Source organism: Neophocaena asiaeorientalis, unplaced genomic scaffold, assembly GCF_003031525.2.
Source record: "Neophocaena asiaeorientalis asiaeorientalis breed wild unplaced genomic scaffold, Neophocaena_asiaeorientalis_V1.1 scaffold65, whole genome shotgun sequence".
Lineage (NCBI taxonomy): Eukaryota > Metazoa > Chordata > Mammalia > Artiodactyla > Phocoenidae > Neophocaena > Neophocaena asiaeorientalis.
In genome coordinates, this window is record NW_020173215.1 from 16122475 (window position 1) to 16146911 (window position 24437).

At 56.3% G+C, this 24437-nt stretch overlaps 3 protein-coding genes across 14 annotated transcripts in view; 2 read left to right on the forward strand and 1 right to left on the reverse strand.

Annotated features, from left to right (window-relative positions):
• Nucleotides 1-3571, forward strand: part of TBC1D14 (TBC1 domain family member 14) — a 102958-nt gene extending 99387 nt beyond the window's left edge. For 10 of the 11 annotated variants that reach the window (XM_024745199.1, XM_024745194.1, XM_024745195.1 and 7 more), the window contains one exon: nt 880-3571. In XM_024745199.1, coding sequence (XP_024600967.1) covers nt 880-945 — 66 coding nt within the window. In that variant the 3' untranslated portion in view covers nt 946-3571. The remainder of the gene's footprint in view (nt 1-879) is intronic. The other variant, XR_003003313.1, reaches the window with a different exon arrangement.
• A 58-nt stretch (nt 3572-3629) lies between these two features.
• On the forward strand, nt 3630-23859 carry TADA2B (transcriptional adaptor 2B). Of its 2 annotated transcripts, none has more exons than XM_024745205.1 (2): nt 3630-5288; nt 22813-23859. In XM_024745205.1, exon 2 carries the CDS (start codon nt 22819-22821, stop codon nt 23803-23805), a length of 987 nt encoding a protein of 328 aa, XP_024600973.1. In that variant the 5' UTR covers nt 3630-5288; nt 22813-22818; the 3' UTR covers nt 23806-23859. The 2 variants fall into 2 exon arrangements, with proteins under 2 accessions (XP_024600973.1, XP_024600974.1); XM_024745206.1 differs by lacking the exon at nt 3630-5288 and adding an exon at nt 10570-10827.
• CFAP184 (cilia and flagella associated protein 184) lies at nt 6673-10359 on the reverse strand. The gene has a single exon (XM_024745204.1). It carries the CDS (start codon nt 10204-10206, stop codon nt 8581-8583), a length of 1626 nt encoding a protein of 541 aa, XP_024600972.1. The 5' UTR covers nt 10207-10359; the 3' UTR covers nt 6673-8580.
• Nucleotides 23860-24437: the final 578 nt, after the last annotated feature.

A 24437-nucleotide genomic window follows, 5' to 3' on the forward strand; every position in this document is an offset into this window, starting at 1 on the left:
TTAGCTGAAAGTGTCACTTACTTAGAGGTAGAGAGAGGGACTTTTCTCTACCTTTAGCCCTTCTGCGTAATTTATTTGAAACGCACAGAAGATGTTTCTGCTTTACCCCGTGTACTTTGTAATTCAGTTAAAGTGGCATAGTGCCTGGCCCAAGTAGTTTAGCACAGCTGCTACAGAGAGTCCCTTGGGTTCGAAATCAGACAGATCTGGGTTTGAGTCCATATGAGCTGTTTGGCTTTTAGCAGGTCACTTGTATGAGCGTCTGTTGCTCAGGTGACTTACAGTGTTGTGTGGATTAAACAGCTGCTGTGCTGGAGGTGCCTGGTGAGGGCCCTGCTTGGCTAGAGTGGGCGTGCGATAAATGGGGCCTATTGTTACGTCACGACTGTTATAAAGCAATCAGAGTGGAATGTCATGTTTTTAAAAACAAAGGTGTTAACTAAGAGCTGAGCACCCAGTTGAATGAGCTCAGTGGCCTTGGGAACTCCCAGGAAGGCGTGCGAGGAGCTGATGTCTCCTAGGCCTTAGAAGGATGCACCATTTGCTGGTGGAGAGAGAGGGGCGGGGCAGCGGGGGCAGCTGCGTGAGAAGGCCCCAGAGGATGTTGGCATTCTAGAGTGGGGCGGGCGGGGGCTGGAGCCAGACTGTGGAAGGAACAGGGCCCCGTAGCCCTGCCTCGCCATTGGTACCTGCTGGCTGGTGGGAAGTGGTCGTGGACGTTAGCCCGGCGGCGGCGTGCTCGGATTTCCATGCTGAAGGGTGGGTCTGGATGCAGGCGTGGCAGACGGACCAGAGAGGTGGCAGGTGACAGGAGGCTGTCAGGACCTGTGTTCAGTGTGTGTTGCAGATCACCCACCGATGTGTTCCTGTGATTCCCAGGTACTGACCGCCTTGCAGAAGGACAGCCGGGAGATGGAGAAAGGAAGCCCATCTCTCAGACACTGAGGCGGCAGGTGGACTTGCGCTCGGCACTGAAGCAGTTCTCCAAGTGGCACCTGTGTTGTTACAGGCGGACACACTGGCAGCTCCGAAGAACAGGGGCTGTTTTCACGTTTGATTCCTAATGCTGGAGTTGGCCTTAAACAAAAACAAAACAAACAAAAAAAGTTTTAAAAGAATTAAACCAAGGCTAAGCCTTAAGAAGCTCGGTGGAATGATGGCCATGGCCAACCACTGCATATTCTGCATGGTTTAAAAATAGGGCAGTGGCTAATCCCCTCCCCTCATTTCAGCAAAAGTTAATTAAATTGTAATGCTTTTATGTCAACTAATGGAAAGTACATTACAATTTTTCATAGCCAGGGTGCATGAGAAATGTTATTTGGGAAACCTCAGAGATGTTATTGGCTCATATGTTCGTCAGAAAGGGATTACTGATTTAGTTACCGAGATAATCTTTCGAGGGCCGCAGGTCATGTTTCTAAAGCCCAACTACCAAAGATAACATTACGGGAAAATGGGTTCTCACAGGACAGCCGCTGACGAGTGCGCATGGGCTCCCCGGGACACGATCTGACCTTCAGGTTGACCTTCTACCACGTTGCCTTGACAGAATTCCAGCAGGAGGGCTGACAGTGCATGCTTAGGTTGCAGTGGGATCCCTGCTGTCCCAGAGGCTGCGCCCACGTTTGTCCAGCAGTGGCGACGGGTCCAAGCAGGAGGAGGTGCGCACGGAGACGCTGCGACAGTTGAGAAGGGCTTCACGCTAGTGGGAAACAGATGGCGGTGGCCTCTCTGAGCCGGAGGGGAGGCAAGAGGGTGTTCAGACCCACCCCCTCGTGCACCCTCCTGGCTCCTGTGGAGGCCGGCGCAGCACGGCGGGGTCGGGGGCTGCTCCCTTGCTCTGCCAGCACACTCCCCTTGTCCCCTAAACGGCAGGTGCAGTCCTGCGTGCGGTGATCCCGCCTCACGCATTTGACTTACAGACGGACGGTTGTAAGGACTGAGGATCCAGCAGCCCGCACGTCTTGTCAGGATTCTCAGTATCCGTGCTGGTAGCCTTTCCCACGCATAGCTGGTTTTCCCCAAGTTCGTGAGCAACTTTTTTGTTCTAGCTTTTCCTTGACTAATTTGGAGAACTTTGTATTGAGAACTTTGGTTATCCAAATTCAAAGACATGAAGAGTTTTGGCACAGAAGGGTCCAAAGGACAGGCCAGTCTCCATGGAAACCGGTTCCATGCTAACGCGTTGGCATGTTGGTCTCTGGCGCGCTCAGTAGGCCAGGTTCAAGGGCACCTGCTGCCCTGCAGCCCTTCTCAGCCATCTGTCCCACCCCCAGGGAGTGCCCCCAGCTGACCTGGTTCCTGATGTCGGGAGCGCCCTCGGCTCTGAGAGCATAGCGTGCGGCAGGGAGACGCGGGTTGGGGTAGAGCCTAACTACAGCATTATTTTTATAGGTTTTCTATATCTGCCATATCCGCCGATGACACTTCAGGTACAAAGCAAGGTGCCGAGCCAGTGGCCATCCTCATGCCCCCCGTCCCAGCTCTGTTCCGTGTGTCATTTTTTCCCTCGTGTTCCTGGCTGAACTCTCCAGGGAGGTTGCAGAGCATCTTGCGTACACTGTCTGCCTCAGCCTTTGAACGCTGACTTGCCTGACCTCTTGGAGGAGGTGTTCTGTCTCCACCCAGCTCTTGGCAGCCTTCCAGACACAGCCGTTCCCTGACTTCACGCGGCTGAGTATAACCCAGGCTGAGCCCGGCCTGGGAAATGGGCCGCGAGCCCTGTCACGCCGTTCCTCACGGATGTACTTGGTTTTGTTCCATGACATGGGCTTTCTGTTCTTGAAAGATGTATATATTTTCTTACTGTACATAAAGATGTTCCTTAAGTGGTGACAGAAAGCGATGCAGCAGGGGGCGTGGGCAAGTTATTGAGAATGCGTTTGCTCAACTTCATGTGTAGTCAGACCCCAGCCCTCAACATTATTGTCAGACAGTTTGACATAAATCTCTTCGGATAGCACCATATATGCATTACATTTTTAAACGGGATTCCAGGCCAATCTGGAATACTTCCACATCTTTAGTTCAAAGGAGGTTTTCCTGACCTGTCCAGGGACCACACAAGCTCTTGCTGGTTTGATGCGTCCACTTCAGAGGCCGGGAAGTTCTAAGTCCAAGTCTAGGGTCACTTCGCACCTTTCCGCAGCACAGGGCTGTGCTTCTCTGCGTGACCTTCTCGTTTAGGAAAACTGGAAGCAGAAATTGAAGTGCAGCCCCTGGAAGCCTGCCCTCTCCACTTCCCGTGCCATTGATTTTCAGGATGTGAGACTTCAGGTTTGGGACCTCTGTGCAGCTGGCACATCAGAGTCGGATGCTGTGTCCCCACCAGTCATTGAAATCCCATCTGGAGAAACGTTCACTTTAAAGGGTACTTTTTAACTGCTCAGTTTTTGACTATTTTAAATAGTTTGCTGATAGAAAACCCCTGATAACACTTGCTCTACATATCATGTTTTAATTGCTTGTACAGTTAACCTTTAATTTTATTTAGTAACGTGTATCAAACTAGGGCTTTTTCAATTGTAAATATGTGGTTTTATTAAATAAAAGTCATGTAAAATTGTTACTTACGTTCACGGCAGCTTGGTTTAAAGTTGGAGCTCTCACCCTGAAGTATGGTAAAATCTTGAGTACCATGCTGTTTGAATATTTTAAAATCCACTTACTAGTCTCAGTTAAATAAGGAAGATGGTACAGTTATGGTAATTTAGTCAAGGGCTGGAAAGTTAGCGCTGCACCCCTTCTAGGCAGAGGGGAGCCCCAGCCTTGCTGCCTCTCGAGCCTGAGCGCCCGTGGCTTTAGCCCCTCGTCTCCACGTGTCTGCCACGCTCACCTGCTCACATCCCTGAGCCTGCCGCCCGTGCGAGCAGGTCATCGGGCTTTCTGGGCCAGCCGCCGGGCTCTTGACACTACCTCGACCCTGCTGGGAGCCTCGTAAGGTCAGTGGGCGGCCGTGGCCCCTTCCCGTCTGGGGTGGAGACCAGCAGCACCGCCCGTGGCGGCGGTGGGCTAGGAGCAGGCCGCCAGGTCCCGCAGAGCTGGGCAGAGCGATGCCCACGTTTCGGTGCGCCCTTCCTTCCAGTGCTTGGAGGCGCGCGGCTCATGGGGTGTTTGGGCCCTCACACGGTGCTCAGAAACGGTGCCCTCTTTCCGCGAGTGACCTGCCTCACCGCTCTGGGCCACTGCCCTGTGGTCTCCGTCCTCCGCAGGCTGAGGGTGCTCGAGGGTTGACTGCCGGGGGCTCGCTCACTGCTCCACCCGTGCCGGGCTCTGGGCTGAGTGCTCCGTGGCTGACCTGATTCCTGTCCACGGCGGCTCTGTCACTGCCCCATTTCTGAGGTGTGGCTCAGAAGTGATCTGCTTGGGCCCCTGCAGCCAGTTGGTGGCAGAGCTGGGGTTCAGACTCTGGCCTTGTGGCTCCCCAGCCCTTGCTCAGAAACACCCCTCCCCAGAGAACACGTTGCTCTGGGGCCTTCGGAAGCTTTCCTCTGGGACCTCTGACCTCAGCTCAGAGGAGGTAGAGCCGTGCCCGACGGCCGGCCCCTGGGGGAGGACCCCCTTGCAACGCGTGAGCCGTGAGTGGGAGCGGAAGTTGGGGACCGTTTTCCCGAGAGAAACTGGGGGCTGACAGTTCAGAAACCACGCCCCCGCAGTGTGCAGCCTGCCGAGAAGGCAGGAGAGGGAACGAGGTGCTGCCAGTGGGGTGGGGAGGCGCCGGCCACCCAGTGGGGCCTTGGGGTGAGCTGTTGGTCACCAGGTGGACCAGAGGAAGGGCGCGGCCAGCGGAGGGAACTTAGAGCTAAGGAAGTCCTCAGATGGGAAGCGGCGGAGGTACGCTCCTCGAGTCCTTTTCACTCATAGCATTTGTATGCTTCATCACTCTGACTTAAGACTTACCTGAAAGTTTAAAACATCAACAGTACCAAATCGGGGTGCATTAACTCTTTTTATAGACAGGCATCCCTGTTGAGTGGCAAACATCTAAATTATGGCTGCAGAGGAACAGGTATTTCCACTTATGTAGTAAAAAATTTCCAATGTGATGTCACCAAAAAATGATTTTCATTTACCAGTAAAAAAGCGTTTCTTTTTCAGATGCCTGGAGCTCTATCCAGATAGTGCCTGCTTCACTCCTGCCAACTGCTGCTAAAAACAAACAAAAAACCCTCTGTAACAGTGGACACATCCGACTCAGACCAATTTTTTAAAAAAAGGCTAGTTTACCCTGAATGTTCCTGGCCCAGTAGGCTGCTCTCTGGCACGTCCACATCTACGAGTTGAGTGTAAGTCACTGTGATTCTTGTTCCAAAGTTTGTTTATGCCAATGGTAGTAGTTACTGTATTTACATAATTTAATGTTACGTGAACCGATGGTGCAAAAAGAAATTGTTGTTTCTAAGAACACTAAAAGCTTTGAAAAGTTTCAATAAAGGCAGATCTCTTTAAAATGCTATTGAATTGGGTGTGGGTGACACAACTGGAAAATAGTTAACATCTGTTGGGTGTTTACTGTGTGTCAGGCACTACGTTAAGCCTTTATATAAAATATCTGTTTGATCCTCACAGTAACTCTGAAATGGGTACCGAGAAAAACCAAGGTACAAAGAGGCTGAGCAACTTGCCTGATTTAGGAAGTGGTGTGGCCAGGATTTTGAAAGAAAATAATAATGGAGTGTGTGCTGAGATTATTTTACAAGAAATTTAAGTTTCTGAAATCCATAGACAATTCAAAATGGGTGCAGTCATTCGAGAATCAAACAATCTACCCTTAAGGGAAGGCCTTGGCTGTCTACCTGAAGATTAGAAGTGGTTGTACATTTGTATTTCGAAACTAGAATAAAGTGTTGAAAACAAAAAAAAAACCCAGAAGGCTAGTTTCATGTAACACCTCATTCAAATTTTCTCGTGCCTGCATTTTTCAGGCCCTGTACTTTTATTTTATTTATTTTTGGCTGTGTTGGGTCTTCATTGCTGCACGTGTGGGCTTTCTCTAGTTGCGGAGAGCGGGGGCTATTCTTCGTTGAGGTGCTCGCGGGCTCTAGAGCGCAGGCTCACGGGCTTAGTTGCTCCGCGGCATGTGGGATCTTCCCGGACCGGGGCTCGAACCCGTGTCCCCTGCATTGGCAGGCGGATTCTTAACCACTGCGCCACCAGGGAAGCCCCAAGCCCTGTACTTTTTGACACAGAGATGAAAAAAAAATCTTTAGCCTTTTAGTGTTCATAAAAATAATCTTAGTTTTAGGGGTTTCTAGTCCAAACTCAGGCACTACTCTTTAACTCTCCCCTCATGGAAGGCAGGGTCTCTGCTGGAATGGACAACTCTGTGTATGTCCTTCTTCCGTGGCTGCAAGCCTGCTCCCCTGTCATTTTCCTCAGTGGTTCTACTTCGTGAGAAATCCTCTTTTCTGCCTATAATTGTTTCTGAATCTGACATAGAACTTGGTGCCTGACATATAATAGGCATTCAAGTAACCCTTATTTTCAGAAAATGAGACTGACATCATGCATTAGTCCAGCAAATTTATTCAACATTGATTGTGTGCTTGGCACTGTGCTTGGCCACTAAGGAGGATGGTAAGCCAACAGTCCTTGTCTTCCGGGGCCTTTGTCTCGGGGGCACAGAGGACGAAGCAGACAGTCACAAAGCCGTGGGTCAAAGGCTGGCATGGGGCTAAACGCAGGCTGCTGTGGGGTGCAGAGGGCTGTCAGTAAGACGGGGGAGAGGATGCTTTAGGGTCCTGGCTTCTATAATCAACAGATGATTTGTCTAGTCAATTGGAACATCTCCAGCACAGGTCATGTACTTTGAGAGACCATCGGCAGCTTTGCTGCTTAAAGCAAGGCCAGCCGCATCAGTCTATTTTGTATCTTTGTGCTCGCAGAGACCTGCAAGTCACTGGGTTGAAGGCTTATGAGGAAAGGTTTGGATCCACCTGGGTAACTGCCAGTGGTTCAGAGTCAGCTGAAAATACCTGTTCTCTCTAGTGAACCAAGGGGCTGGTTACTGATAATGAAAGCTGCTCGCTTGGTGAAGGCACCGAGCCTGTTGCCAGTTTGACTTTCAAGCCTCCTCAGCCACAACAGAACCTAGTGCGCCTGTGTCGCTTTCAGTTTGAGACACCAGGAAAACCAAGTTCCATTTGTCAGTGATTCACTACTTCACCTTGGTCTTGATGAATAGGGTGGAGAGAAGACAGAAATTGTAGAGGTTGAGGAGAAGGGAAGTAGGAAGGCAAAACTTTTCACTCCCCTGCTTGTTACATTTGTGTGCTCTGATAAGTACAGTGTTATAAAAAAGTGTGTAAGTGTGCTGAGTAAAAGGGATTTTAACCAACCTTTATTGGCTTTAAAGGGAACACACTTTAGAAAACAAAATCATGTCATCAAAAGATGAAAGTTATTGTGATTTTCTCACGACCAACTGAGTCACCTGCCTAGAGAAGGGTTTCTAAAGGGGTTTAGCACCAGAAAAGAGAGCACCCTTCTTATGATCTTTCTTACTCTTAAGTTCAGCGATGGGAGAATACTGTTAATCCCAAACCTGCACATCTCAAAATTCAAGCTAAGATTAAGAAGAAATAAAACCAAGCCCCTAGCTCCCCAAAGCATCAAAGAAACCGGAAAATATTCATCACTGATTCCAGGTTAAGGAGATAGACCTATCAGGTGTTTCTTACATGAACTCAAGGAATGAGAGACATTTTAGTATTTGATACAGAGTAACATCATGTGCACAGTGAGGGTCCAAGATCTGAAAATATCTCGCTGAAAACAAAAGGCTTACAGACAGTCGGCAGTCACCAGTCTATATATTTTGCACCTGGCAAAATACACAATACAGTCACCACTCTGTCTTCGTTGGAAGACAAAATTTCATTTTTTGGTACAGATCAATGCATTTCTTTTGTGGATCCAAGAAAACGTTTCATTAGAATTGAAGACTCGTTGAGCCAGAAACAAACATTCACAGTTAAGCAGACAGACTGAGCCTCCTTTCACTGGAAAAGGAGAGACGAAGGAACGTCAGCTCCTTTCCCTGGTTCTCATTCCTCCTGTTCCTGGGTATTTTTTTTATTACCCCAGAAGCTAGTGCTACTTACATGCAAAACAATTTTAGACTAAGGGAATTAGTGAGGTTCGAACGGAGCCGGGAGACTCAGGACCACACAGTTCAATGCACTCAAAGGGCATTTCACACTGAGCTTAACGCACAGGAATGTTGTCGGCACCCTGCCCCTTTGTCGAACCCTGTCACACATGGAGGAAGAAGTTCTCCTCAGTGTCAGGGCACTGAAATTATGGAATTGCTCAGACAGAAAAGGGCTTTTGACAGCTTTTTATGAGGAGTAAGTCATCCCTGTTTGTTCCTCTGTACCTGTTTTACTTAACCCTGTATGAATTGAGTGCTAACTCAGTTTTGTGCGCAGCACTAATTGGGAAGCTGAAAAATTAAGACAAAACACAGTTCCATCCCAAACATCATAGGCTGCCTTAAGAATGGCAAGAAATGGAGAATAAGAGTTAACGAAGGATGAAGTTGGCTGAGATCGAAGACGCTCTGCCGACTCTTTCCCGTCAAGGAGGCAGAAAGGCTTTGGCTTCCCTGAGCTTCTGCTTCACGCCTCTGCAGGAGAGAATAAGCCCAGCGTGATGGTGCTTCAGGGCTTCCAAGTGCTGGCTGAGTTCTTCAGTCCTGTCCACCTTCTCTTCCATGTCCCGAAGGAGTGCTTCCTTGCCCAGAAGCCCGCACTTCTGATTCAGCTTGATGTTGTCAATCCGCAGGCTGTCCCGGGCTTGCTTAGCCTTGGTCAAGATGTCCCTCTTTAGGGCCACCTGAGCCTCAATCTCCATAAGCTCTGACTTTTTACACGCGTTTTCTATGTCCACAAAGTGTAACTTTTCCTTCACATGGGTTATGATTTGCACATGGTTGGTCACCTTGCTGCGCAGTTTCAAAAGCTCCTCGTTCCTCTCCTCGACTTTCTCATGCAAGGTCTGGTTCTCAGTCTTAAGCTGTTCAAAATCTATCAGGAGCAGGCCCTCTGTCTGGCCCTCCTGGGCCCTCAGCCTGTTTTCAAAGTGCACCAAACTCCGCTTCAGCTGCACGTTCTCTAGCCTCACAGCGCTTATCGCCTTCTCCTTCTTATCCTCCGACGCCTGGATCTGCTCCACCTCTCGCAGAGCGGCCTGGCGATCACCCCTCATCCGGCAGCTGCCCATGGCCTGCATCACCACCTGCTTCTTGAGTGCCTGCAAGCGTCGCCATTCCTCCTCCACCCGGGAGAGCTTCTCTTCGCACTGCCGCTTCAGCTGGTCCAGCTCGCGGTGGTACCAGCGCAGGTCATCTGACTCCTGCTTCTTCAGATCCTCCAGCATGGCCAGATGGCGTAGGTACGCTTGCTCTTTCTCGGGGGCCTCAGGCTCCGCGCCCTTCTCGGGCACCTCGGCTGCATCCAGGCCCTTCTTGCGCAGCGCCTCGAGGATCCTGTGCTGCAGGTAGATGCTGTAGCGCTGGTGGCGCTCTCGCTCCGCCGTCAGGGAGCGGAACTGTGCCAGGAGCTCGGCGCGCAGCTGCTGCTCCTGCTGCTTCTGCACCTCCTCAGTCCCGTCGCAGCTCTCAAGCTCGGGTCCCTCGTCCAAATCCCCCAGCTCGTCCTCGGTTTTGCCCAGGCCTCCTTGCACAAGCTTCTCCTCGCTCTCTTCTCCTTCCTCCGCCAGCTGTCCCTCCCGCTCAGCCTCTCGGTCTGGCGCAGCCTCTTCCTTGCCGGCCGTGGCCTGCTGCAGACAGACCTGCGACGGGATTTCCTTCCTCCTCGGCTCCGCCGCCACCTCCGCCTCGTCCTCGTGCTCCTCCTTCCACTCCTCCTCTGGTTCCTCGGGGCCGCCTTCGGGCTCCGGCTTGGCTGGCTCCTCCGCCTCGGCCTCCGCCAGGTCCCCTGGCTCGGCCTCGGCCGGCCACTCCGGCTCTCCGGGCCCCTTCTCGCCAGCAACCTCGGTGGCCGCCGGCTGTTCCTGGGACTCGGCCGGCTCGGCGTCTTCCTCTGAAGCCTCTACGGCCTCCGCCTCCGGCGCCGGCTCCGCGGGTTCGGCCGGGGACTGGGGGCCAGAGCTGGTTTTGGTCCCGGACAGCCGTGAGGCCAGGCTCTCCACATCTCCAGCTTCCTTCTCGGGGTCCCCATTGTGGTCGGAGCGGTCGACCATCTCCCTCCCACCACCGGGCCGGCGCCGCGGACCCCGGCTGCAGGCTGTTAAGTTTCCAGGGGCAACCAGGGGCGCGCGCGGTGGGCCCGGCGATTGGCTGGACGTCCGCCTGGCGCCCTGCCCCTTCCCCCCGCCTCCTGGCAAGAGCAGGCCAATGGGAGGTCGCGAGCGGACGACGGGTAGCGTTGATTGGGGTAGGCCGTAGGCTCGCTCCACGAGGGGCGTGGCGCGTGTGCCGCGCTTCCTTTCCGCCCTTTTCCCCGCGCCCGGCCTGGGGCGGGGCGTCGGGGAGACTGGGGGAGCGGCGGGCGGCCGGCGCTAAGGACGCGCAGGCGCAGAGCGGCGGGCCGGGCCCCCGCGCGGTAAAAGAAGTACTGCGTGTACTGCCTGGCCGAGGTGAGCCCGCTGCGCTTCCGCTGCACCGAGTGCCAGGACATCGAGCTGTGCCCCGAGTGCTTCTCAGCCGGCGCCGAGATCGGCCACCACCGCCGCTACCACGGCTATCAGCTGGTGGACGGCGGGCGCTTCACGCTGTGGGGGCCCGAGGCCGAGGGCGGCTGGACCAGCCGCGAGGAGCAGCTTTTGCTGGATGCCATCGAGCAGTTCGGCTTCGGAAACTGGGTGAGCAGCGGGCCGGGAGGCCGGCGCACCTGCGGGTTCGGCGCGGCCGCGGAGGGCCGGGGGGACAGGGCCAGTTCACGCCCCAGACCCGGCGCAGAGAGGTTAAGCCACCCGCCCAAGGTCACACAGCAGGAAGTAGCGGAGCGGGGATGTGGACCGTGGCTGTCTGACACCAGGGCCGTTTTCCCCGCCTTTGGGATTCCTTCCGTAGGTGTCTGCTGAGTGCACCCCTTGGGCGAGACACCGGACGGAGTGGGAGTCGGGGGACACAGGCAGGTCCGCAGACTTGACAGCAGTAGGCGCCCGAGGAAGGAGTTGGTTTTGCCTGGAGGACAGTGGTGGTGAAGGCCAGACGAGCTCCACACGGGCCCGTGGCCTCTCCCACCGCCTCGCAGGCGCTCACCTTGCTTTCATGGCCCCGCTCGCTTTGTGGCCTGTGTCCCCTGCCAGGCACTTGTTCATCCTGGCGTCTCTTCGACACCAGGACCTCGTGTGAGGAGGACTCAGTGGGTTCCGCCACAGGAGCGTCCCGTCCTGGGTTTTGGTCTCTTCCTCTGTCAGGAGGTTTCTACAGGGACACTTATCTGAGAGGAAAAGGCGAGGGCTGGACTGGATTCGTTCACATCGGGCTCCTTGAGAGAGAGAGACGTGGTGGCGCTTCTCTAGGTGGTCCCTGAGGAGCGCTCTTTTCACTCTGCAAGAGGAAGCTCTCATCCCTATTAGAAGGGGAAAGCCTGGCTGTACTCTGGGCCGCAACCGCCAAGGATGTGCGGCCACCTCCAGGCATTGTGAGAAGTAGGGAGGAGAGACCTGACCCCAGCTCCCCATCTTTCCAGACCCTTCCACTTGATGGTCCCCTGGCTTCCCCGAACCAGTATTTCATCTTGCTGCCACTTCTCCAGCAGTACAGCTGGCCCTCAGTATCCATGGGGGATGCGTTTCAGAACCCTCCCAGGCCACCAGAGTCCTCCAGTGCTCAGTCCCTTGTATAAAATGGCGAAGCGGGGTTGAACCCACGGATACCAAGAGCCGACCGTACACCTCTCCTCCTGGGCTTACTGGAAGACATTCCACACTTCTCCCCACATTCCCGAACACACCCTGCCTTTATTTATGTCTGCTTTTCTTTCTGTAAAGTGAGCCAGTCTTCAGGGACCAGTACCCGTTCCACAGCCCTGGAATCTTTACTCTTCTCCCCAGCTCCTTAGAGACGCTGCTGTACAAATTCTCACCTAGGCACCAGCGTCACGATTGCCACCCGCCAAAACCTTCCTTCTCACTTTGTCCTGAAATGCCGTTTATTGATGTGTATGGAGCATCTGCTCTGTGCATGTTACAGAAAGGCTTCATGTGGGTCTTCAGGGGCTTACAGTGTTGTGAGCAGCTGGTCCCGAGCCTGGAGTTCTGCCCTGAGCTCCAGCCTTCGATCGTGAACCCGTCCCAGACACCCTCGTGCTTCTCCCGGACACCTCGACGTTCCCTGACCCAGATCTCACACCTCGAGCAGTGGCTCGGGCTGCACATGAAGAGCCATCCTCAGGGCCTTCTGGGTCCAGTTCAGCAGCAGGCCTGTCTTCAGAATATTGCCAGAATCTAACCTCTTGCCACAGCCTTAGTCCGGGCTGATGTTTACCTCTCACCCGAGCACTTCGGGAGCCTCCTCGCCGGCCTCTCTGCTTCATGCTTGTGCCCTGCAGCCCATTCCAGGCAACAGGATCAGAGTGATCTTTGAGGACACGTCACGTCACACCAGCTTTCGGTGGCGTCCAGTTCTCTGCAGGTGAAACTTCAGGGCCTGCAGGCCTTATATTTCCTGCCTCCTCCTGGGATCCCAGCTGCTATCCTCCTTGATCATTTTTTAGTTCTTCTGCTTACATAGTTCTTCCCCCAGATCATGGCTCGTGACTAGTCTTTCTTCTTGTATATCAGTGCCTTAGAGAGACTTCCCTTCCCCACTTCATTCTCGCAGCTCTTATCTCTACAGTAGCAGCTCAGAATAGCTAGCGTGGACCGAGAGCCTTGCTGGGTGCCAGGCCCCGTGCTGAGCTCTCCTGCGTTGCTTGTGAGATCTTCCCGGCAGCCCAGTGCAGCAGGTTTTAAACTGAGTAGTTTGACTTCAGAGGCTGTGCTCCTAGCTGCACTGTCTACACTGCCTGCCCTGCGGCACTGTGGAAAATGCTCGAAAAACGAGCCGGGGACTAAAACATTTGTAGTGTATCGGAGGAAGCTGGGAGGGCGTTCTGGAAAGCAGTACTTTTCAAACTTCAACTTGCACATGAATCACCTGGGGAGCTTGTTACAAATGCAGATTCCGGCTCCCGGCCGGCAGCAGGCTCGGCTCTTACGAGAGACAAAGCCGGGTGCTTCTCCCTGCCGAACCGGGGGTGGGTTTCTGGGGGAGGCTAGCCAGGCCTGGAGGTCCACAGGCCACGCCGAGGCGCCGGCTCCAGTGTCTGTAGCTGTGCTCTCTGGGGCTGCTTTACCCTGAGCTTCACTGTGCGTCGTCAGAAGCTCCTCTGCTGCTCTGAGATGTGTGTCGTTTCCAGGTGTGCGCTCGGTGTGCGCTCGTAAGCGGTGTGTCCCATGCTTGCCGTCGTTGGCGAGCGCCGGTTCTGGGTGGTGCTCCTCCCAGCGGCCCTGTGGGATGGCTCTTAGTTCATAGCTGAAGAGCAGCGACTCTGAAAACTTCATCGTGCAGGATGCCCCAGCCTTCCACGCGGCGGAGCCAGGGTTTAGACACAGGCCTGACCCCGGAGCCTGGGCCTTAGCCTCCCCAGGGTAACGAGCGACGTGAGGAGCCAGGTCTGGACCCGGCTCGGCGGGAGGTGGGTGGGTGGGACGGGGCGGCGTGCAGGAACCGGCTTTCACGGCCTGAGTGCGAAGTGTAGAGAAAGGCAGTGGGGACGGTGGTGCGGAGGAAGGTGAGAGCCTTCATTCCGATTTCTCCGATGGTTCGTGTGAGCGCGGGGTCGTGGGGACTTTGTGGGGACCGGCTGCCGTGAAGCCCCGGGCCATCTGCTCACGCCGTGTCCCAGGGCTGCGGGCCCAGCCGAGGGGTACTGGCAGTAAGGCCGGGAGGGTTTGGGGACGAGCCGCGGGGGCCGGGGGGGACACACAGCTGTGACGGTGAGACTGGGGAAGGGCTGGCGGGTGGGCCCACAGGGTCTCATCACCGTGGGTATTGAGACCTCCTCCCCCGAGGGCAGCCGGTTGTGTTGTGGACGCCATGCAGATTCAGAATGAGACGCGGATCCTGCAGGAATGTAGATACAGATGTAAACACAGGGGTGAAATATTCTACGTTTGTTGATCGGTTGAGGGAGGCCCGGGCTCCTGCAGACGGTGGTCAGGAGGACTCTAGGGGGAGGTGGGTTCAAGCCGGCCTTGAAGCTGGATTTCAGGTTGAAAAAGGACGCGAAGTTCTCTGTGGACTCTGCGGGGGCTTGTGCTCGCGCACATGCATTCGGCCTGACTATTGGAGGCAGGTGGGGTGTCCTGAACAAGGAGTTGTACGCTTGTAGATGACAGGAGGCATCCGGCAGCCTGGGTGATGCCGGATATGTAGGTGATCGCTGTGCTGTGCAGTCGTTGGTTCATTTGTTCATCTGGCACTTACTTGGGGCCCATTTTTTTTTTTGTTTTTTTTTTTGCGGTACGCGGGCCTCTCACTGTTGCGGCCTCTCCCGTTGCGGAGCACAGGCTCCGGATGCGCAGGCTCAGCAGCCATGGCTCACGGGCCCAGCCGCTCCGCGGCATGTGGGATCTTCCTGGACCCGGGCACGAAGCCGCGTCCCCTGCATCGGCGGGCGGACTCTCAACCACTGCACCACCAGGGAAGCCCTGGGGCCCGTTTTATGTCAGCCCCTATGCTAGGTGCACAGAGCAGCCTCTGGGTGAGGTCTGGAAATAGGTGTTTACAGACGTTCTCTGGGAGTCCTAATGCAGTGGGTCAGCAGAGCCTCGTTTGGGGACCATGAGAACTGTCACCTTCTCAACCAGGCGCAAGTCCCTTCTGTGTTGGTGGGAGCGGGCAAGTCCATCCCGTGAGCCTCCCGACGGCGGGGTTCTCAGTCGCCATTGCGGATGGGGAGGAGGCGGCGGGGGGAAGAGCCTGGATGGAGAAACCAGCCAGGATGGGCACGGTTGTGCAGAGCGGTGTGACTGAGAGCGCCTGGTCGGCTTGTTAAACGCGGGTCCTGCCCCCCTCCCCCTCCGGGTTCTGAAGTCACAGGTCTGAGTCTTGGTGTGAGAATCTGCATTTCTCACCACCTCACCGGTGAAGCTGCCGCTGGCCCAGGGGCCCTCCTTAAAGACCACTGATGTGGAGCACGGCCTGTGACTTCTAAAACTTCTATTATTTAAGAAAAAGTGTATATTTTTATTGTGAAACATACATAATGTAAACTTTGCCATTTTAACCAGTTGTAAGTGTCCAGTTCGGCGGTATTAGTACATTCACGTTGGGCAGCCATCACCACCATCGTCCCCAGAACATCTTCACAGACAGAAACTCCGTCCCCCGTTTCCACCTCCCCCAGCCCCTCGTAGTTGCTGTTCTATTTTGTGTCCCTGTGGGTTTGCCTGTTCTGGGGACCTCACGTAATAATGTTTGTGCTTTTGTGACTGGCTTGTTTCACTTAGGATAATGTTCCCCCAGTTCGTCAGGGTTGTAGCCGGTGTCGGGACTCCTTCCTCCTCAAGGCTGAATGATACTCCACTGTGTGGATGGACAGCTTTTGCTTATCCAGCCTCCCACCGATGGGCACTTGGGTGGCTTCCGCTTCTGGCTGTTGGGGATGGCGCTGCAGTGAATGTAGGTGTGCAGGTATCTGTTGGAGTCCTTACTATTTTGGGTAAACACCAGGAGATGGAATTGCTGGATCTGTGTGATTTTTTTGAGGACCTGCCATGCTCTGTTTTTGCAGTGGGGCACACAGCTTTATCAGGCTCTTTCACAGGTAGCCTGATTTGACCTGAGAGGCTTTAGTCCCCTTGAGGGCCGGTCCCTTGTGTGAGCTGGTGAATCCTGAGTGAGTTTAGGGAGGCAGACAGGGAACCTGGAACTGGGGGGAGGCTTACAGAACTTTCCAGCTAAAAAACCTAGCAGACAGGATTAGTGGCCCAGGGAAACAGGGCCCCTGGAATGGCTGATGACCTGGAAGCACAGACGAGAGACCCGTGTTAGGCACCGACCTCTGCGGTCAGAGGCGGCCCTGACCCGGACAGCAGCGCATCCCGGAGGAGGGGTCGGGCTGGAAGGCAGGGGAAGGTCTGGGGCCTACGATGCGGGATGGGCGGCCCAGGGCATCCTTCCAGCCCCCAGAGGCAGGCGGGCTGTTCTCTTCAGTGTGAAAGGTGACCGGCCGGGGCTGGAGGAGGCAATGGCCGCGTCCAGGGCCCCGTGTGAGCACACAGGGGGCTGGCCTGGCCCGGGGTCCTCGCAGCCGGTCCGAGGAGAAGGGCACATGTGCACGTGGGGGCGCAGAGGCCCAGGCGGGGCTGCAGGTCCAGGTCTGGGTCCGGGTCCGAAGCCCAGGTTTAGTCCACGGGGCAGGCGGACGAGAGTAAGCAGTGACTGAGGGAGGCCGGTGCCCAGGCTCCTGCTCGCGTCCCTGTCACAGGCTCCGGCCCTTTGTCCCCGTGGTGGGCGGCCCCGGGCGCTCCTCTGGGCACGAGGAGAGCCGTGGGGGGAGCCGGCCGCAGAGCGCCCTCCGGGCTCTGAGTCCGCCCTCCTGGGCCGGCGGCTCTGAGGCTCCCGCCTCGGCCCTGGACCCCGCTCTCCCCCGGCACCGCAGGCCACTCGCTCTCTGCTGCCCCGGGGCCCCTGCAGCGTCCTGGCTGCTCCCGGGGTCTCTGCCCCAGCCCCCGGGACTGCCGGGTTGCTTCTGTCCCCTTGAGGCTTCTTCCCTTAAAGAGAAAGGAAGCTGGAGCGGGGCCTCTCTGGGGAGATGCAGCGCACGTCCGCCCCGGGCCTGGCCCCTGAGCCTCCGGAGCGAAGGCAGACGCTGCCGCCGAGAAAGGATGTGCACTCTCCAGGATGCTCTAGAGCAGAACCGCCAACCTGCACAGGAAGGATGCTCTGTGACGCTAAAGATAGTCGTTCTGCTAAAGGCACTGGTTTGTGCACAGAGATTGGACTGAATTCTCTGCCCGGGAAGAAGTAGGTCGTGCAGTGCCCTCACACATCCCGGAGGGGAGAGAGGGAGCCGCGGTCGCACTTCTGTGATGCGGTCCGTCTGGAAGGGAGAGCGGGAGCCCGGCGGCGGGGCCTTGCACTGCCTTTTGAACGTCTCAGAAAGCAGTTGACTGCACGGCCTGCTCTTGCTGTGCCCTGCGCCACCGGGTGGGCGAGTGCTGGCCGGTGCCCTGGGGGTAGCTTCACCTAGGGTTATTCTCCCAGTCCGTAAAAGTCATGGTACCTCGTGGGAACTGCTAGGAGGATGAAACGAGGTGACAGATGTAAAGGGTCGTACGCTATTCATGATGATTTTTGTTTTATCCTGACCAAACCCTTTAAGAGGAGAAATTACAGATCAAGAAGCAGGAGTTGAGAGGATAAGGACCCCACGCTAGTGAGTAATTGAGCCAGAATCTGACCCTAGTTCTGGGGATCGTCAAAGCCTCCCTGGAGGAGATGATCTGGGTCTTGAGAATAAACACAGGTTGTGGAAGTGACGCTGACAGCTTCGTAGTAGTAACAATAGCCAACATCCCTGGGGGCACACTGTGCCCGGCACTGGGCCAAGCACTGTGCGTGCGTTACCTCATTAACTCCCTCTTCTGTGCCGTGAAGGAGGTGGTAGCATTACCTCCGTAATTCAGACAGGGAGGCTGAGGCGCAGAGAAGTGACTCGTCTGAGTTGCTGAGCAGTGAAGGGGTGGAGCCAGGAGTGGGTCGCGAGGCCCGGCCCCAGCCTGTGCACGTGGAGGATGGTTGGCACAGCAGCCCGGCGAGCAGACCTTCAGGTCAGGAGGGGCCAAGGCCACCTCGGGAGAGAGCGGCCAGCACGGAGGGCAGAGACCCCGAGGCGGCGCCGCTGGCGGGAGCGGGCCGGCCCGCAGTGCTGGCGGCTCTCTGGACGGTTCTTTCTCCCTTTCCCTGCTCAGGTGCTGGAGGCTGGCATGTGTGCGCCTGGAAAGGCCGGAGGGCGTGCAGAGCAGCCAGAGATCCCGGTGGAGCTGTTGCCCACTGGGGCCTCCTTCCTCTCCTGGAGAGGCCGCATCCTGGCCTGGGTCTAGTGACTTTGGAAAGTAGACTTCACGGGCCCAGTTCAGTGTCTGAGAGACACGTTTTCCTTTATTTTTCGGAGGACTTAAGGGAGCAGCATCCCTAACTCTCCTTACCTTTTTGCAAAGATGGGAGTCTCTTTCTTTCTAAGCGTTTAGCGTTAGATTTCGGGCTACTTGCGGTGTGTTACTGCATGCTGCTGTGGGGGCGGAACCAACCGCAGGATACGGTCGTGTTCCTTGTTTAGCTCTAGTTGTACTTGAAGTGAACTTTCTCTTTAAATCTCTTTCCCCCAAACTCACTTTTGTTGCTTCTGCCTGCCCAGCTGTCTGTCTCTCCATCCATGCTTCTGTTCACCTGTCCCTCCATCCATCCTCTGTCGATCTTATCTGTCCATCTGTCTATCCATCCATCCGGACTAAGCAACAACTTTGACCTTGAACGTGTGAGGGAAAGAACTTCCCTCCCATTCGTTCCCCTGCTGTCACATGGGACGCTGTCACTTGGTGATGGGACACTTCTCTCACTTGTGTGACCACTGACATGTGAAGATTGAAGGGGGTGACGAGCAGGGTGCTGGGCCTGTGGCAGGAGTGCCGTTGCTGTTCTTAACCATCATCTTTCTATGGTTTCGCTTCCCTGAACCTGTCTGCCTTCTGTGGACTCCTGTTAGAATCAGAGCTGGGTCGTCGCTGTCACTCAGACTGTTCCATTACGACCCTCCCTGTTTGAGGGTCCTTGGAAACGAGGATCTTGCGTGCTTTCCCGGGCCTTTCTCAGTGCTCGTGAAGTTCACGTGGTGGCCCTGGGGGGGCGATTCTCTTCAGCAGCAGCTGGCGGCCAGTGTCTCTCCTGGCAGTGGCTGGCGTGATTCTGATGGGGGTTCCTGGGCTCCTGGTGACAGGGCGCTAGCCCCACAGTGCCCCACTGATCTGTGGCTTCATAAATAACCCCTCACCCGGCTCCATCTGGAGCCAGAGACCCGCTTTGTTACCTGAAGAGGAGCTGGATAACTGAGATGTCAACGCAGGGCCTGCAGCTGTGTGACCCTCTTGCCTGGCGAGGCCGGGAACTGCCTGGCCCCCACGCAGCGTGGGAGTGTCTGCAGATTTGCAGAGCGAGGCGTGGAGCCACGGAAGCGTTGGGGTGTCGTCCCCTGGAACACAAGAGCCGTGTCTTTTTTTTTTTTTTTTTTTTTTGGGAAAAAAAAGACGCGCAGGCGCAGCGGCCACGGCTCACGGGCCCAGCCGCTCCGCGGCATGTGGGATCCTCCCGGACCGGGGCACGAACCTGTGTCCCCTGCATCGGCAGGCGGACTCTCAACCACTGCGTCACCAGGGAAGCCCAAGAGCCGTGTCTTTTAAGGGCTCTGTATGTTTTTCCTTTACACATTTTGGATGAAAATCTTAGACCTGTGTAAACAGAGAATTGAGGCAGAATTTAACTTTACTTAAAAAATACTTGTAGTTTTACTCAGAAGAAGTGAAAAACCAGCACACAGAATCCCTCGCGAAATGTGCACATCTTGCACCTGCTCAGTGCGGGAAGCCAGCGTTGGCCCAGAGCCTTTAGCTCACCGCAGACAGGCCCGGGGTCCCACCAGCACCCCCGTTGAGGTAGCTGCCACGTCTCGTCCTCTCTGGGTCTGCACACTTCCTTCCGTGTCTCTGGGCCCGGGACGCCTGTGGGGAGTGCTGGCCCGGTGCTTGTGGGGCGTCTGTAGTTTGGGGTTGGCTGCCGGGCCCTGGCCTCACAGTGGTGAACAGAGCCGACCAGGGTCCCCTCTCCTGATGCTTCCCTCTGCTTGGGACTTTTCCTTAGTTTTGAAAATGGGCAGTACGTTCGTAACTTGAAAACGCAAAGTCGTAAGAAGGTGTGCAGTGAAGTGGCCCACTGCCAACCCCACCCGATGCCCTGGGGGACGGGCTGGAGTCGTGTGTCCTTAGAAGGTGTCTGACGCACCACAGGCGGAGAGCTTTCTGTCTCCCAGCTGTTTGGGCACGAGGGCACGAGGGCAGCAGCGTGAACACACCCTTCTGCTGCGTGTTTTCAGCTGCCCCATGTGGGAGCGAACGCGGGTGAGGCCCCGGGAGCCCTCGCCGGGAGGATACGCCGTGCATCCCTGGCCTGCGGCCCCCAGGCTTCCTTGCTGCCTCCACAGCCTCTGCTCTCTGTTCCCAGAGTGTCGGGACTGATGGAGAGAACCTTAGATCAGTAAAAATACCTTGGTTTGGTCAGATGCAGCTTTACTGCCGAGAATCCTTCTGTTCTTTCAGGGTTTAAATTTTACCCTCAGTGTGGTGCTCTGAGCATCTGATGCTTTCTGGGAGGCAGGTCGCTGGGGTTCAGGGTGGACAGCGGACTTGCTGGAGGGCAGAGCTCTCACAGCGGGTCTGCACCGCACCAGGGACGGGGCCCAGATCTGGGGCCCAAGTTCCTACGCACGCAGCCTGGGTGGAAGCTGCAGTGAGGGGGAAAGGCTGAGGGGCACGGCTCCCCGAGCTGGCAGCTCAGACCAGGCGCAGGCGGGCAGTCCCGCTCCCGACACGCTCACCAGGGTGACATGCTCCCAAAAGGGCGTGGGTCAGGGACAATGTCTTCCTAGCGTGTTCCAGGGGCTCCTGGGCCCCAGAGTGGGGTGGAGGAAGACTGTTACCGTCCACGAGAGCCTCACCGGCCGCTGAGGGGGGCTCTTGCTCCTTTACTGTGGGACTCAAGGCTCCGAGGAGGGCGGGGCCAGCCTGCGTCAGTGACAGTAGCTGTTGGGAATGGTTGCGACTTGCTTTTGTTTTGTTGTTTTTTTTTTTTTGCGGTACGCGGGCCTCTCACTGTTCTGGCCTCTCGTCTTGCGGAGCATGGGCTCCGGACACACAGGCTCAGCGGCCACGCTCCGTGGCATGTGGGATCCTCCCGGACCGGGGCACGAACCCATGTCCCCTGCATCGGCAGGCAGACTCTCAACCACTGCGCCACCAGGGAAGCCCTGTTTTGTTGTTTTTTGGACGAAATGCTTCCTGGGGTAGGATAATGACAGAGTTGATGCTAAGAGTGAGTGATTTTTTTCTTTTTGAGTGTTTTTATAAATTTATTTATTTATTTTTGGCTGTGTTGGGTCTTCGTTGCTGTGCACGCGCTTTCTCTAGTTGCGGCGAGCGGGGGCTGCTCTTTGTTGCCGTGTGCGGGCTTCTCATTGCAGTGGCTTCTCTTGTTGTGGAGCATGGGCTCTAGAGTGCAGGCTCTGTAGCTGTGGCTCGTGGGCTCAGTAGTTGTGGCTCGCGGGCTCTAGAGCGCAGGCTCAGTAGTTGTGGCGCACGGGCTTAGTTGCTCCGCGGCATGTGGGATCTTCCCGGACCAGGGCTCGAACCCGTGTCCGCTGCATTGGCAGGCGGATTCCCAACCACTGTTCCACCAGGGAAGAAGCCCGCTAAGAGTGATTTTTAAAGAAGAAAGCATGTAGTTTCTCCATGAGACAGTGTCTAACTTTAGCTCTGGTCCTCCCTTTTCCCTGCATGGTGCTCAGAAAGAGGCCTTGCAGTTAGGTCCTGGTCCTGCCTTCTTTGTTCCGGTGCCTTTCAGCCCCGCCCTCTGCACGGCACCTCCGGGAGGGCCGCTGGGTCTGGTCACTGTACCAGGGATCCTTCCTAATGCTTCCCTCCCCTCCCCTCTCCTCCGTGCCCAGTTTGTCAGCAGCGTCAGCCCGAGGGGGCCGGCTGTTTTCTTGGGTTCCAGTTTGGCCTTTCGGGGTGCAGGGAGCATCCTGATCTCGGGGGGCAGGGGGCGCGAGTTTCTGGGGCGGAAGGCAGCCTGTGCGACGCCCCGGCGGCTGCCAGAGCGGGGAGGGCAGAGCGTGGGGTGAGCGAGGCCTGCGGGGTGCTGAGTGGCTGCCGGTGAATGAGTGCGCATTCTGGGCAAACTTTCTGAAGTGGCTTTAGCGGTTGACTTTGAGGAAGAGGCCTCTTGGCAGAAGGAAAAGATTGAGGGAGTTGTACGATTTCCTCCCATTAATAACCCTGTGTTCGCGGGCAGTTACCTTCTGTAGGAATGAACGCCTGCTTGCAGCCTGGGCGTTTCCAGCTGCCAGACCACGGGGGCTGTCAGAAGTGATGGCTCGCCTTCCCCTTTGAAAGGCTCTTTCCCACTCAACCCGACCGCCCCCTAGGAAAGGGACAGGCGGACCCTCGGGGCCGGGGTGTCAAAGACCGGGCCTCGGCCCTTTCTCTTGGGAGACGGGCAGCGCGCTGGAGACCCGGGTGCGTCTGTTGTCCGGTGTGGGAATGGAGAGGTGGGCTGGGATGAGGCGGGCGCCCCAGGGCTCTGGCTGTGCGCCCGCGTCCTGTGAGCCCCTCAGCCAGACAGCCGCCCCGAGTGCGGGGCGTGCGGCGGGCAGATCGGCCCGTGCCAGGGGCCTCTGCTCACCCTCTTAGGGAGCCCGGAGGAGAGTCGGGGTCTCAGACATGGGTTCCAGCCCCACTCTGCCGCCAGCTTGCACCGTGACCCCGTGCACGTTGGTGCCTCTCTGGGTCCTCACTTTCTCGCGGGCGGAATCCTCGAAGTTCCCTCTAGCGCCGACTTCCACGCGATCAGCCCAGCCCAAGAGAACGTGCAGGAGTGTCTCCGGGGGCGGGGGGAGGGGGGGACCATAATGATGCCATAGGAAGTAGTTCAGGTGAACCTTTGCGAAAGCGTTAAGGGAATCGCGCGAACCCTGAGTCTGACACTCTGACTTTGGAAATGACCTCTGACCTTTGCCCTTGTAGGAGGATATGGCTGCTCACGTTGGCGCTTCCCGGACTCCCCAGGAAGTGATGGAGCATTATGTAAGCATGTACATCCACGGAAACCTGGGGAAAGCCTGCATCCCCGACACCATCCCCAATCGGGTGACAGACCACACCTGCCCCAGTGGAGGCCCCCTGTCTCCCAGCCTCACCACTCCCTTGCCTCCCCTAGACATCTCGGTGGCCGAGCAGCAGCAGCTGGGCTACATGCCACTGCGGGACGACTACGAGATCGAGTACGACCAGGACGCCGAGACGCTCATCAGCGGGCTCTCGGTCAACTACGACGACGACGACGTGGAGATCGAGCTGAAGCGCGCGCACGTGGACATGTACGTGCGGAAGCTCAAGGAGCGGCAGCGGCGCAAGAACATCGCGCGCGACTACAACCTGGTGCCCGCCTTCCTGGGCAAGGACAAGAAGGAGAAGGAGAAGACGGCCAAGCGCAAGGTCACCAAGGAGGAGAAGGAGCTGCGGCTGAAGCTGCGGCCGCTCTACCAGTTCATGTCCTGTAAGGAGTTCGACGACCTCTTTGAAAACATGCACAAGGAGAAGATGCTGCGCGCCAAGATCCGGGAGCTGCAGCGGTACCGGCGCAACGGCATCACCAAGATGGAGGAATCGGCCGAGTACGAGGCGGCCCGGCACAAGCGGGAGAAGCGGAAGGAGAACAAGAACACGGCCGGCTCCAAGCGGGGGAAGGAGGACGGCAAGGACAGCGAATTCGCCGCCATCGAGAACCTGCCCGGCTTCGAGCTGCTGTCGGACCGCGAGAAGGTGCTCTGTAGCTCCGTGAACCTGAGCCCCGCTCGCTACGTGACCGTCAAGACCATCATCATCAAGGACCACCTCCAGAAGCGGCAGGGCATCCCCTCCAAAAGCCGCCTGCCCAGCTACCTGGACAAGGTCCTGAAGAAAAGGATTTTAAACTTCCTCACGGAGAGTGGTTGGATTTCCAGGGATGCTTCCTGAAGGCGAGTCCCTGTGAGACCTGGAGTGATGCTGAAAAGCTTGTGAGCCAAAATGACCCGGGGCGGGGGAGGGGGGGTAGGGGAGGGGCGAGGAAACGCTTTTTTCCCCCGTTGCTCTTTTTTAAACAAATTGAGTTCTCTTTTGGGGGATATAAATTCTTTTTATGGTCCTCTTTAGAAGCAATAGTAACTGTTATATCAGATCATGAGGGAGACAAGTCTATTTTACCTTAGTCCTGAAAGTAATACTTTAAGATGACGATTTGCCTTTAAGTGTTCAGTTTGGAGAATTACGAGATTGGGTAATTTCCCTTTGTGAGTTTCTTCCCTTTGGTACGTGACTGTTGTGCTGTGGGCAGAGGGACTCCTTGCCCTGCCGGGCTGCCAGCTCTGCCCTGTGACCTGACACCCCGGCACAGCCCGGCACGTGGCACTTTAGATGGGGGCCGGGCAGGGCAGGTGGAAGAGAGGCCGGGGGAGGACAGGACAGGGCGTCCGCAGGGACTGGAGAGGAGGAATGTGGTGTGGAACAAGTTGCCCAAATGGAGCGTCCGTACCTCCCGAATCCGACCGCCCCGGCTTGTTCCCGGGGGTGAGGGGGTCACCGTGGGAGGAGCAGCGGCCCTTGGCAGG